The 15734-nt window shown below is 34.2% G+C and overlaps 1 protein-coding gene and 1 pseudogene across 3 annotated transcripts in view; both read left to right on the top strand.

Annotated features, from left to right (window-relative positions):
• Positions 1 to 14730, top strand: part of LOC109262292 (disintegrin and metalloproteinase domain-containing protein 5-like) — a 134262-nt gene extending 119532 nt beyond the window's left edge. For all 3 annotated transcript variants that reach the window (XM_019440723.2, XM_019440722.2, XM_019440724.2), the window contains 3 exons: positions 2783 to 2942; positions 4873 to 4923; positions 14566 to 14730. In XM_019440723.2, coding sequence (XP_019296268.2) covers positions 2783 to 2942; positions 4873 to 4923; positions 14566 to 14578 — 224 coding nt within the window. In that variant the 3' untranslated portion in view covers positions 14579 to 14730. The remainder of the gene's footprint in view (positions 1 to 2782; positions 2943 to 4872; positions 4924 to 14565) is intronic.
• Positions 1528 to 2182, top strand: LOC109262133 (60S ribosomal protein L15-like; annotated as a pseudogene).
• Positions 14731 to 15734: the final 1004 nt, after the last annotated feature.

Here is a 15734-nt window from a genome sequence, read left to right as displayed (position 1 = left end):
ACAGAGTGAGTGGCGGAGGGGAAGGGGCGGGGGGAAGAGGATCTGAAGTGGGCTCCGTACTAATAGCAGAGTGCCTGATGCAGGGCTTGAACTCTCAAAGCATGAGATCATGACCTGAGCTGAAGTCGGACACTCAATTTACTGAGCCACCCAGGCATCCCTGATTATTCTAAATAAACCTGGAATCTATCTATTTATGGCAGAATAGCCAGTTGGAGAAAGTGGGTAATCATGTAAGCTGCATAATTAACAGTGCCATTCATGACTACTTTACTCAAAGCTCTCATCTGTTTTTTTCTGAAATCATTCTGAATGTAGGGGAAAAAGGAAAAGAAGGGAAACTTTTAGGAGTTGCAGCTGATGGATTCAAGCTCTTTCATGAAAAACAAAACAAAACAAAACAAAACAACAATAAAAAAACCCACCTTTTTTCTGTACCTGATGTTTGTCTATAAAGTTTGGCAGGGGTAAGACCTCTGTTTTAGGGAGTCTGATTTAACAAACTCTTGAGCCATAAAGGCTAAGACATTTGGGGTAATAAAAGGGAGGAGGTGAAACACCATTAATAGTTAAATGCCTGAAAAATTCACTACACCTTTGGAATTAAGTAAAAGAAGCTTGAGAGAAGATTATTGGGGACTAATCTTAACCAATGTAAAATGGAGACCCAGAGTAAATAAGTGAATAAATATTCTTTCATGGTGGTTACTAGTAGTGCCTGTTAAAACTAGACAATAGGAGGTAAAGATGTAAGACCAGTTTTTTTTTTGGGTTTCTAGAAATCCTACTCATGCTCTGAGGCTTTCTGGGCATATATTACATTCCTTTTCGAATAACCCATGTGGCATCATTGATTATCCAAAAGACTATAAAAGTAGCTGAGAATCAATCTGCAGTATTTGGCCAGAGAGGATGCCCTCTTCATCTGATTCACTGGCTTTCTGATTACAAATATAATGTCATCCTCATTCCAGAGGTATTGGAAACCCCAATCACAAGCACAAACTAGACTGGAAAAGTGTTGCTCCTAGTTTGAACTGACTTGAAAAATGCTACAGGAACTAAAAGAGAAGCACTGGGGCAGTCTTCAGAGGAGTATATTAAGCCCTGACCATGCACAACTGTACCTGGGGGGGTGGCTCCTCTACTTATCAGATCCTCCATTGTTTGAACTAGCAGAGAACAGTATTTGGTATTTGGTATCTATACCAAATTAAAAAAAAAAAAAAACAACTTGCCAATAAATTTTGGAGAAAGCAGAGCTTGATAACATTATAAACCCAGATCGGTGGCTGGTATATACAATGTGGTGGAAGTTGAGTACCCATATAGGTCAGATGCTTAGGAATGAATACAGATGTCAGCTGAGAATGAATAAGAACTGATGAGGAAAATGTAGATATTAACATCAGTCAAAAATGGGTCAAAGTCAAGTTTGGCCATGCATTCTACAAAATAATTCTAGAGCCATCTTAATTTCCTATGGCTATATATTTGATTAAAAACTTAAGAGGAGAAAGACTTTTTTCTTTCTGTCTGGTGGCAGCTATCAGCTCAAAGGTAAGCCAAGATGGGCGATTACAAGTACATCCAGGAGCTATGGAAGAAGAAGCAGTCCCATGTAATGCGCTTTCTTCTCAGGGTGTGTTGCTGGCGCTATCGCCAGCTCTCTGCTCTCCACAGCCCCCTTTCCAGCCCCCCTAGCTGATAAAACCCTTAAAGCCCACAGACTGGGAGTACAAGGCCAAGCAAGGTTATGTCATACATCAGATTCGTGTGCGACATGGTGGCCATAAATGCCCAGTCCCTGAGAGTGTTACCTATGGCAAGCCTGTCCCTCATGGTGTTAACCAGCTAAAATTTTCCCCAAACCTTCAATCTGTTGCAGAGGAGTGAGCTAGATGCTACTGTGGGGTTCTAAGAGTCTTGAATTCTTACTGGGTTGGCGAAGATTCCACATACAAATTCTTCGAGATTATCCTCATTGATCCATTCCATAAAGCTATTAGAAGAAACCCCTACACCCAGGGGATCACCAAACCAGTCCACAGGCACAGGGAGATGGGAAGGCTGACATCTGCAGACCGAGAGCAGTGGCTTTGGAAAGGGGCACACTATCGGTGGTCCTCCCCATGCAGCATGGAGAAGATGCAATACTCTTCAGTTCTGCTGTTACCACTAATATAAATAATGCTCGTAAAATTCTTACCTAATAAACAATGTAGGACAGTAAAAAAAAAAAAAAAGAACTTAGTTAAATAATTTAGTTATTTAGTGAGTACAAATTTTTAATATTTAGAAAAAATATATAATGTAATGTAAGAGAAATTAAATGCCACATTTCTCAGATTTAATTCTCATGTATAGGTACAATCCCAATACTCTCTATGATATACATGTTTGAATTTTGGATAAGCTATATCAGAAAGAAGTTGAAGAAATGGTTGCAAGCATTAAACGTATACTTCATGAAGGAAGATTACCTTCAATCAAATAAATCTATACTATAAATCTACTATAGGGTGTAAGGTTGGAAATTCCTGAGCAATAAAGCACTAGTAGCAGCCCATTTTATATTTTATATGTTAGTTTAAATGTTAATTTATATGTTAGTTTAATTCATATTTTATATGTTAGTTTTAATAGTTTGTATGTTAGTTTAGTGTTTGGGAATAATGTTGGTAATGATATCCTCTACATATTTTCATTTGGTTAATAAAATTTCTAATATAATTTGAAATTATGAGTATAATATGAAATTACCTATAATTTTCCATTACAGGTAAAAGTGATTTGGGGGGACGATCTACCACTCCTTCAAAACACCAATTTGAACTCATTTTCTACATTTCTCTACCTCTGCTCATCATCACTGCTGCTGTTGTAATAAAGCAGAATAAAATAAGAGAGCTGTGCTACAGGGGGGAAACTGAAAGTGACAGGTATGTTTTTGTTTACTCTTATTAAATTCAATGAGTCAAGAAAAAAGTATTCCTGTTTCATCAGGGATAATCTAAGACAGGAGGTAGAACAATATGAGGCGAGGCCCAGGGAAATATTTCAAATCCGTCTGATGTCCTCCTTTTTTTTGTTGTTTCCTAGTTTTACTCCTTACTATAACCATTCATTTTACCACTAGTATCACTTTCAGAGGAGCTATAGCTGCCAAGAGTATTGTGGAGGTCTGTTCAGCCTCTTAGTCTACCAATTCTGTCTTCGGGCTTCATGAGAATATGTAATACTGCATCTCAAGGAATTTTTTAGATACAGGTACTCAGACCAGTAACAAATGACTTTATTAGAATAGCTCTCTCAGCTGAAAATAGTATTTATGAACCTGCTTCCATAATATTTATTTTCCTAAGTATTGATGCTGCTAATTTATAAAAACATTTCTTAACCAGAAATTACATGTGCAGTTTATAACACAGGTTAGGACACAGAAGGCAGCGTCATGAAATGGGAAAAAATTACATTTTAGCCTCAGAAAACCTATTTTTAATGCCTAAATCTTGCATGCAGACACTATGGCACCTTGAGCAAGTGATTTAATCTCTATGTTCTTAAAATTATTCTCTATAAGAAGGACAGATTCCATATGTTTTTACTCCTATGTGGATCCTGAGAAACTTAACCAGACCATGGGGGAGGGGAAGAAAAAAAAATGGTTAGAGAGGGAGGGAACCAAAACATAAGAGACTCCTAAAAACTGAGAACAAACTGAGGGTTTATGGGGGGTGGGAGGGAGGGGTGAGTGGGTGATGGGTATTGAGGACACCTGTTGGGATGAGCACTGGGTGTTGTATGGAAACCAATCTGACAATAAATTTCATAATAAAAAATATTATTCTCTATAACTCTATACAATGAGAGATAATAAGCTTCCCTTATTATTTTCAAAAGTATAATAAACTTTTGGGTATACAAAACTAGTAAGTGAAATCACCACATTATCTGTAATCTGTTACACAAATATTTAGTCATAATTATTAAGCCCCTTATTCATAATTTACTATGTTTTTCCACAGAGCGATTTACCTCTAGTTCTAACTTCCAGGAATTGGTAGAAAGAGAAGACATGAATATATTATGAAAGGAAGAAAAAAATAGGAATATATAGAAAAATTAACTGAAATTTTTGACTGCTACTTTAAGGCTTTAGCTTAATTTGACCAGAGGAGTTAGGGGTATCATAGAAGCAAAGGGCCTGTCTGTACGTATGTGGGCTTATAAATAATAATACATGTAAAAGTAAGATGAGAGGAGTTAGCCAACAAAGCAAGGTGGCTGATGGCATTTGTTCTAATATTAAGCATCTATCTATAGATGAATGCATAAAGAAGATGTGGTAGATATACACAATGGAATATTACTCAGCTATAAAAAATAATGAAATCTTGCCATTTATAACAACATGGATGGAACTAGAGTGTATTATGCTAAGTGAAATCAGTCGGAGAAAGGCAAATATGATTTCACTCATATGCAGAATTTAAGAAATGAAACAAAGGAACAAACAAGCAAAAAAAAAGACAAACAAAAAGCAGACTCATACATACAGAGAACAAACTGGTTGCCAGATAGGTGGTGGGTTGAGGAAATGGATGAAATAGGTGAAGGGGATTAAGACTACACTTACCTCGATGGACACTGAGTAAAATGATTGTTGAATCATTATACCATACACCTGAAGGTAATATAACACTCAGAGTATGTTAATGTAATTCAAGAAAGACAAAAAAGAATTGTACCTGTTTTATTTTGTTGGAAAGAGACATTTAATGAGTCACTCTGTTTCTTTGAAAAATATTCACTTAGTTGTTCAAGATTTAAAAATTTTCCCACTTAAAATAAACTTTGTCAATTTTATAGATCTGTGTCAGAAGAAAGCAGCAGTAACAGCAAATTATCCCCCAGTGAAAGGTGAATATAGAACAACGCGATTAACCATTGTGCATTGTATGTTTTGATCATTGTTTAGGAGCACTTCAAAATTATTAATTTGAAACCAAAATATTTGTTCATAAGATTCTTTATGTTTCTCACTGTTAGTTAGCATTTATAATACGAAAAAAAACAAAGCTTGCTTTCATGATATCTCAATCTCTCTTTACCAACCTACCCTAAAGGAGTGATTTTTGTGTACACTCACAAGCATCAGTAAGCACATAATTTGTGGGATTTTTTTTTTTTGAGCATTGGTAAAGAGCACTTATATCTTAATGACATTTTACTGCCACATGTAAAGAACACTGATATTATAAGGGATATCATATGTGCTTGTAGTTACACTATTGTCTTAGAAAAAAATAACTGCTAGTAAGATAAAGACTTGACATTTTCATTCATTTTACTGTCTTAATTCATCTGGGAAAGTAAATTTAGAGATGAGACTATGGAGTAATCAAACAGAATATTTTGTAAAATTATATATTCCTTCTTTGTTATTGGTATATAAATATTTCCCATACCGTATGATGGGTAGAATATAAAAGGAGACAATATTTTATATAGCATCCCAGATTATTTTTCAAATTCTGTCTTCATCCTTGCAGTACAAAGTTGCATGCTATGATATTTGTGTAACAAATATTGAGATACATGTCTGAATTGAGGGAATTCCTAATTTTGAAAGAAACTCTATTAAGTATGGACAGTCACCTTCCTAATCTTATTGTCAAGACTGACTGTTTTAGGTTCTAAAAAAATTAGGCATATCATTGCTTTCTAGGTAAGACTATACTTTAATCCTTTTAATCACAATGAAATGCGTATTACAGGACAGAGAACAATCAAATGTGGTTTATTTCATGATAATCTCTATCAAAAAGAAAAAGAAGAAATAATTGCACTCAAAGACTGGATGGAAACAAATAATTAAGGGAAGAGCAGAAATAAATGAAAAGGAAAATAAACAGAAAAATAACAAAAATGAGCAAAGAGAGAGGTGGATTCTTAAAAATAGTAATGCATATAATTAACTGAAACTACACTGTGTATAAACCTTCTTTCAAGTAACATCTTCTTCATTAAAATATACGTGTAATGTAAGTTTATGTGTAGAAGGATATGAGAATGACCATATGCTTAACTCATTGGAATGTGTATAATACGTCCTTTACCTAACATTTTCTTTCATTAAGACAAATGTTTGTAAATGTATCTGTTGAAGCATATGAAAATAGAAAAAAAATTAGTCAGTGGCTCAAAATAAAAAGAGAAAGGTTATAAAATACCAATGTCAGGTAATAAAATTGTATATTAAAAATCTTTTGGACATTAGAAAAAAAGATAATAATAGTGATAACTTAAAATCAATAAATTTAAATTTTCATATGAAATATATGTACTTTCCAAAAACATATCTTTCCCAAAGTAGAATAGAGAAAAAAAAATGCAAATATGAATAAGTCTTTCCCATTAAATATCTGGAAACTGTCACTTAAAACTTTCTCACAAAGTTGATACTTGGGCATATTGTTTTCATGGCATGCATCAGGAACAAAAGAGCCAAGATAAATTAAGCCAGCACTTCCTTAATCACATTATCTTATATTGCATTGGCCAAACAAGTCACAATACCAAACCCAATGAGGGGATGTGTGTGATATACTCCACCCACTCTAATAGGAGATACTAAAAGGCCACATGGCAAAGAGCATGGATGAATAGACATATACCAGAAAAAGAATGAAGACATGGGAAAGTAATTCAAACCATTATATCTTTCAAATATTTAAAAAAGAAGTAATACCTGTCTTACACTAGTCATCTGGAGAATATAAAAAGAAGCGTATCCCAGGTTTCTCCATGTGGCCAGACTAACTTTAATACCAAAACTTGACAAAAGCTCTACTAGAAAGGAAAATTATAAATCAGTTTCTGATTAAAGATGCAGCAATTTTAAATAAAACATTTCCAAATAAATCTAGTTAGCATTGTAAAAGATAAATAGCCATGGAGGGGAAGGGTGAACTAATAACGATAAGTTCATTTAAAATTAGAAAATAATATAATTTACCATATTGATAGAAGAGAACAATATGTGATCATTTCTATAGGTGAAGAAAAAAATAGCCTTTCACTACAAAAATGCCCACTTAACCAGTGATAGAAGGATATTGCAATTTGGTAAAGGAAATTTGAAACAAGAAAATATACAGAAAACATTCCAGTTAATGCTGAAATTGTGAATGTTTACCCCTGAGATCAGGAACATATTTCACAATTGTATTCTTTTTCAACATTGTATGGGTGATCCTAGCCAGGAAAATAAGGTAAGAAAAAAAAGTAGAAAGATTGGAAATAAAGAATGAATAATGTCATTGTTTGTAGATAATATGACTGTGTACATAGAAAAGTCTAAGAAATTACAAACAAATTAGAATTAATAAATGAATTTAAGGTGCCTGGATACAAGGCCAATATATAATCAGTTTTTTTAATGTTTATTTATTTATTTATTTGAGAGAGAGAGAGAGAGAGAGACAGAGAGCCCACAAGTAGGGGAGGGCAGAGAGAGAAACACAGAATGTGAAGCAAGCTCCAGGCTCTGAGCTGACAGCACAGGGCCCAATGCAGGGCTTGACCTCACAAAGCCCGAGATCATGACCTGAACTGAAGTGGGCCGCTAAACTGACCAGGCACCCCAAGATTTTATTTTTAAGTAATTTCTATACCCAATGTATAGGGGGGGACAGAGGATCTGAAGTGGGCTCCATGCTGACAGGCTGACAGCTGCAAGCCTGATGTGGGGCTCGAACCAACGAATAGTGAGATCATGACCTGAGTCAAAGTCATATGTTCAACTTGACTGAGCCACCCAGGCACCCCAATATAAAATCAATTTTAACTTTACACATACACAAGCAACAAACAATGAGAAAATTAAAATTGAAAAATGCAACTATATATACTTTGTGTATGTGTGTGTGAGAGAGAGACAGACAGACAGATACACAGACAGAGAGACATACATGGGAATGTATTCAGTGAGAATATGAAAGAGATTTATACTTGAAATACAAAATATTGCTGAGAATTTTAAGAAGACCTGAATCAATTGAGGAACATGGTGTGATCAATATTTTAAGATATAATTTTTTCCCAAATTGATCTATAGATTTAATGCAATCCTAAAATAAAAATCTTGACATTATTTTTGATGGAAAATTATAAAATGATTGTAAAATTTTTGTGAAAATAGAAATATAATAACATAATGTTGAAGATGAAAGAAAAAGAAAACTTTCACTGCTTAATATCAACACTTTCTATTCAGTGATCCATTAATTCTTGTTTTGTGTGTGAGGTAGTGATAAAAGTTTATTTTTCCCATATAGATATATAATTGATCCACAATTGTTCAAAAGAACATTCTTCTCTCCACCACATAGCAGTGGCGCCTTAAGAGTGGAATCTCTATTTTTTTTTGTTGGTTCCAAAAACAGACCCACAATATACACATGTCTTATTTACTCTTGTTTTTAATTTTTTAAAAACATTTATTCCCTTTTTTAGAGACAGAGAGAGACAGTGTGAGCAGGGGAAGGACAGAGAAAGAGGGAGACAGAGAATCCAAAGCAGGTGCCAGGCTCTGAGCTGTCAGCACAGAGCCCGATGTAGGGCTTGAACTCACGAACTGTGAGATCATGACCTGAGCCAAAGTCAGATGCTTAACCCACTTGAGCCATCCAGGCACCCCACGTCTTATTTACTCTTAAGTATAGTTGGCTATATTTATATTAGAAAAATATATGTTAAGTCAAAACCTGTCACAAGAAACACAGGTCATACATTATTTACACTATATGATGATAAAAAGGATTAATTCACCAGAAATGTGTATATATATATATATACGTATATGTATATATGTATATATATGTATACATATGTATACGTATACATACATATGTATATATATGTATATATATGTATATATGTATATATATGTATACGTACGTATATATATATATACACGTATATATATATATATACGTATATATATGTATGTATATATGCACCCAACATCAGAGCATCTAAATATATAAAGCAAACGTTGATAGATATGAGCAGAGAAATCCATAGACAGCTATACAGTAAAAGTAGGAGACTGCAGTATCTCACTTTCAATAATAGAACATTCACACAGCAAATCAACTTAAAAAGAACACCCTTGAGCAACCCTATAGACCAATGGGACCTAATAGACATATATGGAACAGTCTACCCAACAGTAGTTGAATATAAATTCTTAAGTGTACATGAAATATTCTTTAGTATAGATGAAGTATTAGTTGACAAAAGAAATCCTAACAAATTAAGAAAATTTATGTCATACCAGGTATCTTTTCTGACCACAATGGAATGAAACTAGAGATCAGTAGCCGAAGGAAAACTGGAATATTTACAAAAATGCAGAAATTAAACAGTACATTCTTGAACAACCAATGAAGAAGAAATAAGAAGGAAATTAGAAAACTTTCTTTTGGAGTATTTTTTAAGAAAATATCTTGAGACAAATGAAAATGAAGACACAGCATACCAAAACACAGCTTAGGGAAGCCTGGGTGGCTCAGTTGACTGGTTACGTGTCAGACTTCAGCTCAGGTCATGATCTCACAGTTCATGGGTTCGAGCTCCACATCCAGCTCTGTGCTGACAGCTCAGAGCCTGGAGCCTGCTTCTGATTCTGTGTCTCCCTCTGTCTTTCTGCCCCTCCCCCACTCAGGCACACACACACACACACACACACACACACACACACTCTCTCTCTCTCTCTCTCTCTCTCTCTCTCTCAAAACTAAATAAACATTAAAAACAATTTTAAAAAGTAGTGCTTAGAGGGAAGTTTATATCAATAAAGGCCTACATTTTTTAAAAAGTAGAAAGATCTCAAATAACAACCTAATTTTACACATCGAGAAATGAGGAAAAGAAGAACAAACTAAAGCCCAAAGTTAGCAGAAGGAAGGAAATAATAGAGATTAGAGCAGATAATAACAAAATAAAGAATAGAAAAGCAGTTGGGGTGCTCGGGTGACTCAGTCAGTTAAGTGTCCGACTTTGGCTCAGGTCATGATCTTGCAGTTCGTGAGTTTGAGCCCTGGGCTTTGTGCTCAACAGCTCGGAGCCTGGAGCCTTCTTCAGATTCTGTGTCTCCCTGTCTCTCTGCTCCTCCTTCATTCATTCTCTCTCTCTCTCTCTTTTAAGAATAAACAAATATTAAATTTTTTTTTTAAAGAATAGAAAAGCAATTGAAAAAATCAACAAAAGCACTGTTTTTTAAATGAAAATTAATTAAACTTTAGCTAGACTAACACAAAAAGAGAGAAGACTAATATGAATAAAATCAGAAATGAGAGAGCAGACCTTACAACTGGTGCTACAAAAATAAAAAGAATCATAAAAAATTATTATGAACAATTACATACCAACAAACTGGAAAACCTGAAAGAAGCGAATAAATTTCTAAAAACACCCAGCTTACCAAGGTTAAATTATGAAGAAATAGAAAGTGAACAGATCAATAACTAGTAAGTTTGAACCAGTAATCAAAAACGTCCCAGCAAATAAAGTCCAGGATAGACTGGCTTTACTGGTGAATTCTACCAAACATTTAAGGAATAATTAATACCAATCTTCCTCAAACTCTTCCAAGATATTGAAGAAGAGGGAACACTTTCAATCTCATTTTATGAGGCCAGCATTACCCTGACACCAAAACCATACAAGGACACCACAAGAAAAGAAAGCCATAGGCTAATATCTGTGATTGGTATAGATGCAAAAGTCCTCAGCAAAATACTAGCAAACAAAGTTCAACAGCACATTAAAGGATCATCCCCATAACAAAGTGATATCACTGGGTTGTAAGGATGGTTCGACATACAAAAATTAATCAATGTGATATCTCACATTAACAAAATGAAGAATAAAAAATGGCAGGGTCATTTCAATGCATACAGAAAAGGCATTTGACAAAATTGAAAACATTTTTATGATATAAACTTTTAACAAATTAGGTGGAAGGAGATTACCTCAATATAATAAAGGCCATATATGAAAAGCTCACAGCTAATATCATACTCAACAGTGAAAAACTTAACCACCACATCTTACTAAGTCTAGTAGTGGAAGCTCTAGCCAGGACAGTTAAGTAACAAAAAGAAAATAAAGGCATCTAAATCAGAAAAGGAAGATGTAAAATTGTTCCTGTTTGCAGGTGACATGATTTTATATTTTGAAAACCCTAAAAATGCAATAGGATCTGCTGAAATAAATACTTGGGAATAAAATAAATAAAATACTTGGGAATAAACTTAAGTAGGATGGTGAAAGACTTGTGTATTGATAACTGCGAGACATTGATGACAGAAGTTAAGTAACACACAAATGAGAAGACATTATAGGTTTTTGATTGAAAGAATTCATACTGTTAAAATGTCCATACTACCCAAAGTTATCTGCAAATTTGATAACATTTCTATGGTATTTTTGACAGAAATACAAAAAACAATTCTAAAACTCATGTGGAACCACAAAGTACCCTGAAGAGCCAAAACATGCTGAGAAAGAACAAAGCTGGAAGCCTCACACTTCCTGATCTCAAAACATACAGATGACCCTTGAACAACATGAGTTTGAACTGTGTGGGTCCACTCATACACAATTTTTTAATAAATACAGTATAGTGCTGTAAATGTATTTTCTCTTCTTTATGATATTCTTAATAATCTTTAGCTTACTTATTAATACAGTACAATATATATATATATATATATATATATATATATATATATATACATATAAATTGAAGAAGAGGGAACACTATTATGAGGCCAGCATTGGCTGTTTTAATTGACTGTTTTTATTGACTGTTTTTATTGACTGTTTATATTTTAATTGACTGTTTATATTATCAGTAAGGCTTCCAGTCAACAGTAGCCTATTAGTAGTTAACTTTCAGGGAAGTCAAAAGTTATACACAGATTTTCAACTGCATGGGGGGTTGGTGCTCCTAATCCCTGTACTGTTCAAGGGTCAACTGCGTTGCAAAGCTACTATAATCCAACAGTATGGTGCTCATATAAATACAGATACAGACCAATGGAACAGAATAGAGGGCTCAGACATCAACTCATGCATATATATATATATATATATATATATATATATATATATGTATATAGTCAACTGATCTTTGAAAAAAGTGCTGAGAATACACAGTGGGGAAGAGAGTCTCTTTGAGAAATGGTGCTGGGAAAACCTGTAGGATATCCACATATAAAAGAATGAAATTTGACCCTTTCTTTACACCATACACAAAAACAATTCAAAATGGATTAAACACTCAAATGTAAGACCTGAAACTGAAAAACTCCTAGAAGAAAACTTAGGGGAAAATCTTCATGACATTAGCCTTGGCAGTGATTTATGGGGTTGCTTATTTTCAAAAAACATTTTAAGTATTTTTAATGTACTATCAAATTTTATTAAAACATATAGGATACTTTGGTAAGTATACAAGTTAAAAAGAAGTTTCTCATAATCACAGTATTCAAGAAAAATTTCCTTTAACAATATAGATGCATATCTTCTTAAATGTTTTTCTAAGCAAAACATACATATACTTTTTTTTTTACTTAGAGACTATTATGGACAACTTTTAATATCTGAAGATATAGGTCTATGTCATCATTTTGTGACATATAGTATTCAATTTAAAAATGAAAAATAACTCATTTTAAAAATCCATCATTATGAATATTTAGACTACTTCCAGTTTTTCATTGTTGCAAACACCCTGTAATAAACATTATTATATAAATATACCTTTAGAGCAATTGTCCAATTATAGTCTCAGAATAAATCCCTATAAGAGAAATTCATCAAAACATAAATATAATATATACACTATCATTGTCTTTGATACCTATTGCCAGATTACCTAGTTGTAGTGATAACCACCAATCCATTATATCAGGTTGTAACTTTTATAAGTTAGTTACTATTAAGTAGTCAGTTGCATATGTGAATGGTATACTTTCTGAACTATAGAATATCTTAAATTTTAGTTTATTTTTCTATCCTATTGAATTTTCTGTTACTTTCCACTGTGTCATTTAGTAATGAGCTATTTCTATAACAAGTGCAGCACAAATAGAAAATACACAATACAGGGGTGCCTGGATAGTTCAGTCAGTTAAGTGGCAGACTCTTGGTTTTGGCTCAGGTCATGATCTCATGGTTTGTGAGTTTGAGCCTTGGGTAGGGCTTGCGCTGATAGCATGGAGCCTGGTTGGGATTCTGTCTCTCTCTCTCTCTCTCTCTCTCTCTCTCTCTCTCAAAATAAATAAATAAACTTAAAAAAAGAGAAAATACACAACATACTTATCTGAGATTACAGGAATTTTTGAGACTTTCTTTATATGAGAGATGCTTAGTGTATTTTTACCCTCTCCCATCTCTCATTGCACTGATTTTTGTTATGTAAATTGGAATTTTAGACCTAGCCTACCATTAATAAATTCCTGTTTTTAAAACATGCCTTATTTTGGTTCCAAAATTTTTGTCATTTTCAATTTTGTACTGAAGTTTTCAACAAACATTTTGACTTTATTTTATGCTTAACTGTTTTCATTTTTCATTATAAAGGGTGATATTTAGATTTTAATTACATTAAGATCCTTTTCCATCCAGAGACATTGGTATTCCCAAATCTTACCTTGACTGTCCTTTCTTTCTTTTTTTAATGTTTATTTTTTTTCTCTTGAGAGAGAGAGAGAAACGGAGAGAGAGAGAGACAGAGAGACAGAAAGAGAGAGAGGGAGACACAGAATCCAAAGCAGGCTCCAGACTCTGAGCTTTCTGCATGGAGTTGGATGCTGGGCTCGAACCCATGAACTATGAGATCATGACCTGAGCAGAAGTTGGATGCCCAATGAACTGAGCCATCCAGGTGCCCCTTGACAGTCCTTTCTTAATTCATTCAATAAATTGTATCTGTATGTGAGTATGTGAATCATTCTGGTTCTTATGACAATTGTAACAAACAATAAACATTCATTTCAAAAATACAGGTATGCAAAATAATGAAACAGTGATCATTAATTTTAGCACCCACGAAGATTATTGTTAAAATATTTTAATATATAGTTGCACACATGTGTGTGTGCATATATATTGGTGTTTTTATATTTTACCAAATGTGATTGTACTTAGAATTATTGCAATTTTTTTTTCTTTTTTATTCTAAATTAAAATTCATATATTTAGAATGGAAATTTCAAAGTACTTTGTTTTATTGACCTAAATAGTTTCTGAACATAGGCAAATGAACAACTTACAGAATTTTAGGAAGCTGCTTCTATTACAAAACTAAGAGTATTTGCAGTTGAGGTAACAAATAATTGATTTTCTGGAATTAATTTTTATTTCCCTGATCCTTTCCCTTCAGTTAATTATAACCTTCAAGTTATTTGTGTTAGGGCTTGAAAAAAAGAGAAAAAAGCACCACTGGCATTTTGTTTGTGTTATATTCTATTTTGTTTTCTCTTGCAGCAACAGTCTGTAACAACATTGGCCTGGAGAAAGGACATTACCAAAGAAATCCTCAGAAACTGAACTAAACCAAGAAGGGAAAAATAATTTCACCCTCAACTCTGTTGGCACTACTGACGGTTTAAAGTATGAAATAATAAATCATCAGCACTTGAATCACCAAAATTATGTCTGATGTTTTCTCTGTATTTTCAGTCTCAGCTTCCACCCTATGTACTCCAACATGAATCCATCAGAGGCTCTGAATCAGGTGAAAGCAGCCTAAGACCCTCATCTCATGAAGCCAAGAGGGCCTGCCAGTTCACTCTCAAGAGTGAAGTATACAGTGTCACGTTTTTCCCTTATGCTCCTTAGGTTGACCCGAGTCTTCTTTCCTCAGTCCAACCTCCCTTCTTCTCTTCAGAGCTCCTGGCTTTCAGCTAGCCTGTGACTTGCCCCAGTGGCACTTATGAAAATAGGATCCAAATTCAATCCAATGCTTCTCTCTTTGAAAGCTATATACATGCTTGAGCCTGTTGAGACTCCTATTTACCAAGAGCAGATTTACTGTAGAGCTAAGGAAGCAAAAGCATCAGGGCCACTTACTTACATAAGGCTCTTTTCAAAGTCAGGACCCAATTTTATATTCTCTTTTTCAGAGATAGTTCATCAAATTTGATAGAGTTTGGGCCCTACAGAATCTGAATTTTCCTCTTTGCCCCAACCTTGGCAGTGGTGTGCTGGAGCCAGTTCGTACCAGCTTACAAGAATTCATTACTAAAATTTGAGAAATTTTGCTCTCATATAAAAAGACAACAAATTTTCGGGGTGCCTGAGTGGCTCTGTTGGGTTAAGCGTCCGACTTTGGCTCAGGTCATGATCTCATGGTTCGTGACTTCAAACCCCACGTCGGGCTCTGGGCTGATAGCTCAGAGCCTGGAGCCTGCTTTGGATTCTGTGTCTCCCTCCGTATGCCCCTCTGCTGCTTGCACTCTATCTCTCGCATTGTCTCAAAAATAAATAAATATTTTTAAAAAATTTTAAAAAAGACAATACATTTTGGTGAAGATGTGGAGAAATTGAAACTATTGCCCACTGTTGGTAGGAATGCAAAATGGTGCAGCTGTTATAGGAAAAAGTACGGTAGTTTTGGTATGGTAGAAAAGTATGGTAGAAAACTACCATATGAT

Source organism: Panthera pardus, unplaced genomic scaffold (genome assembly GCF_024362965.1).
Source record: "Panthera pardus isolate Hobbes unplaced genomic scaffold, ASM2436296v1 HiC_scaffold_13, whole genome shotgun sequence".
Taxonomy (NCBI): domain Eukaryota; kingdom Metazoa; phylum Chordata; class Mammalia; order Carnivora; family Felidae; genus Panthera; species Panthera pardus.
This window is presented reverse-complemented; position numbering and strand designations above follow the sequence as displayed.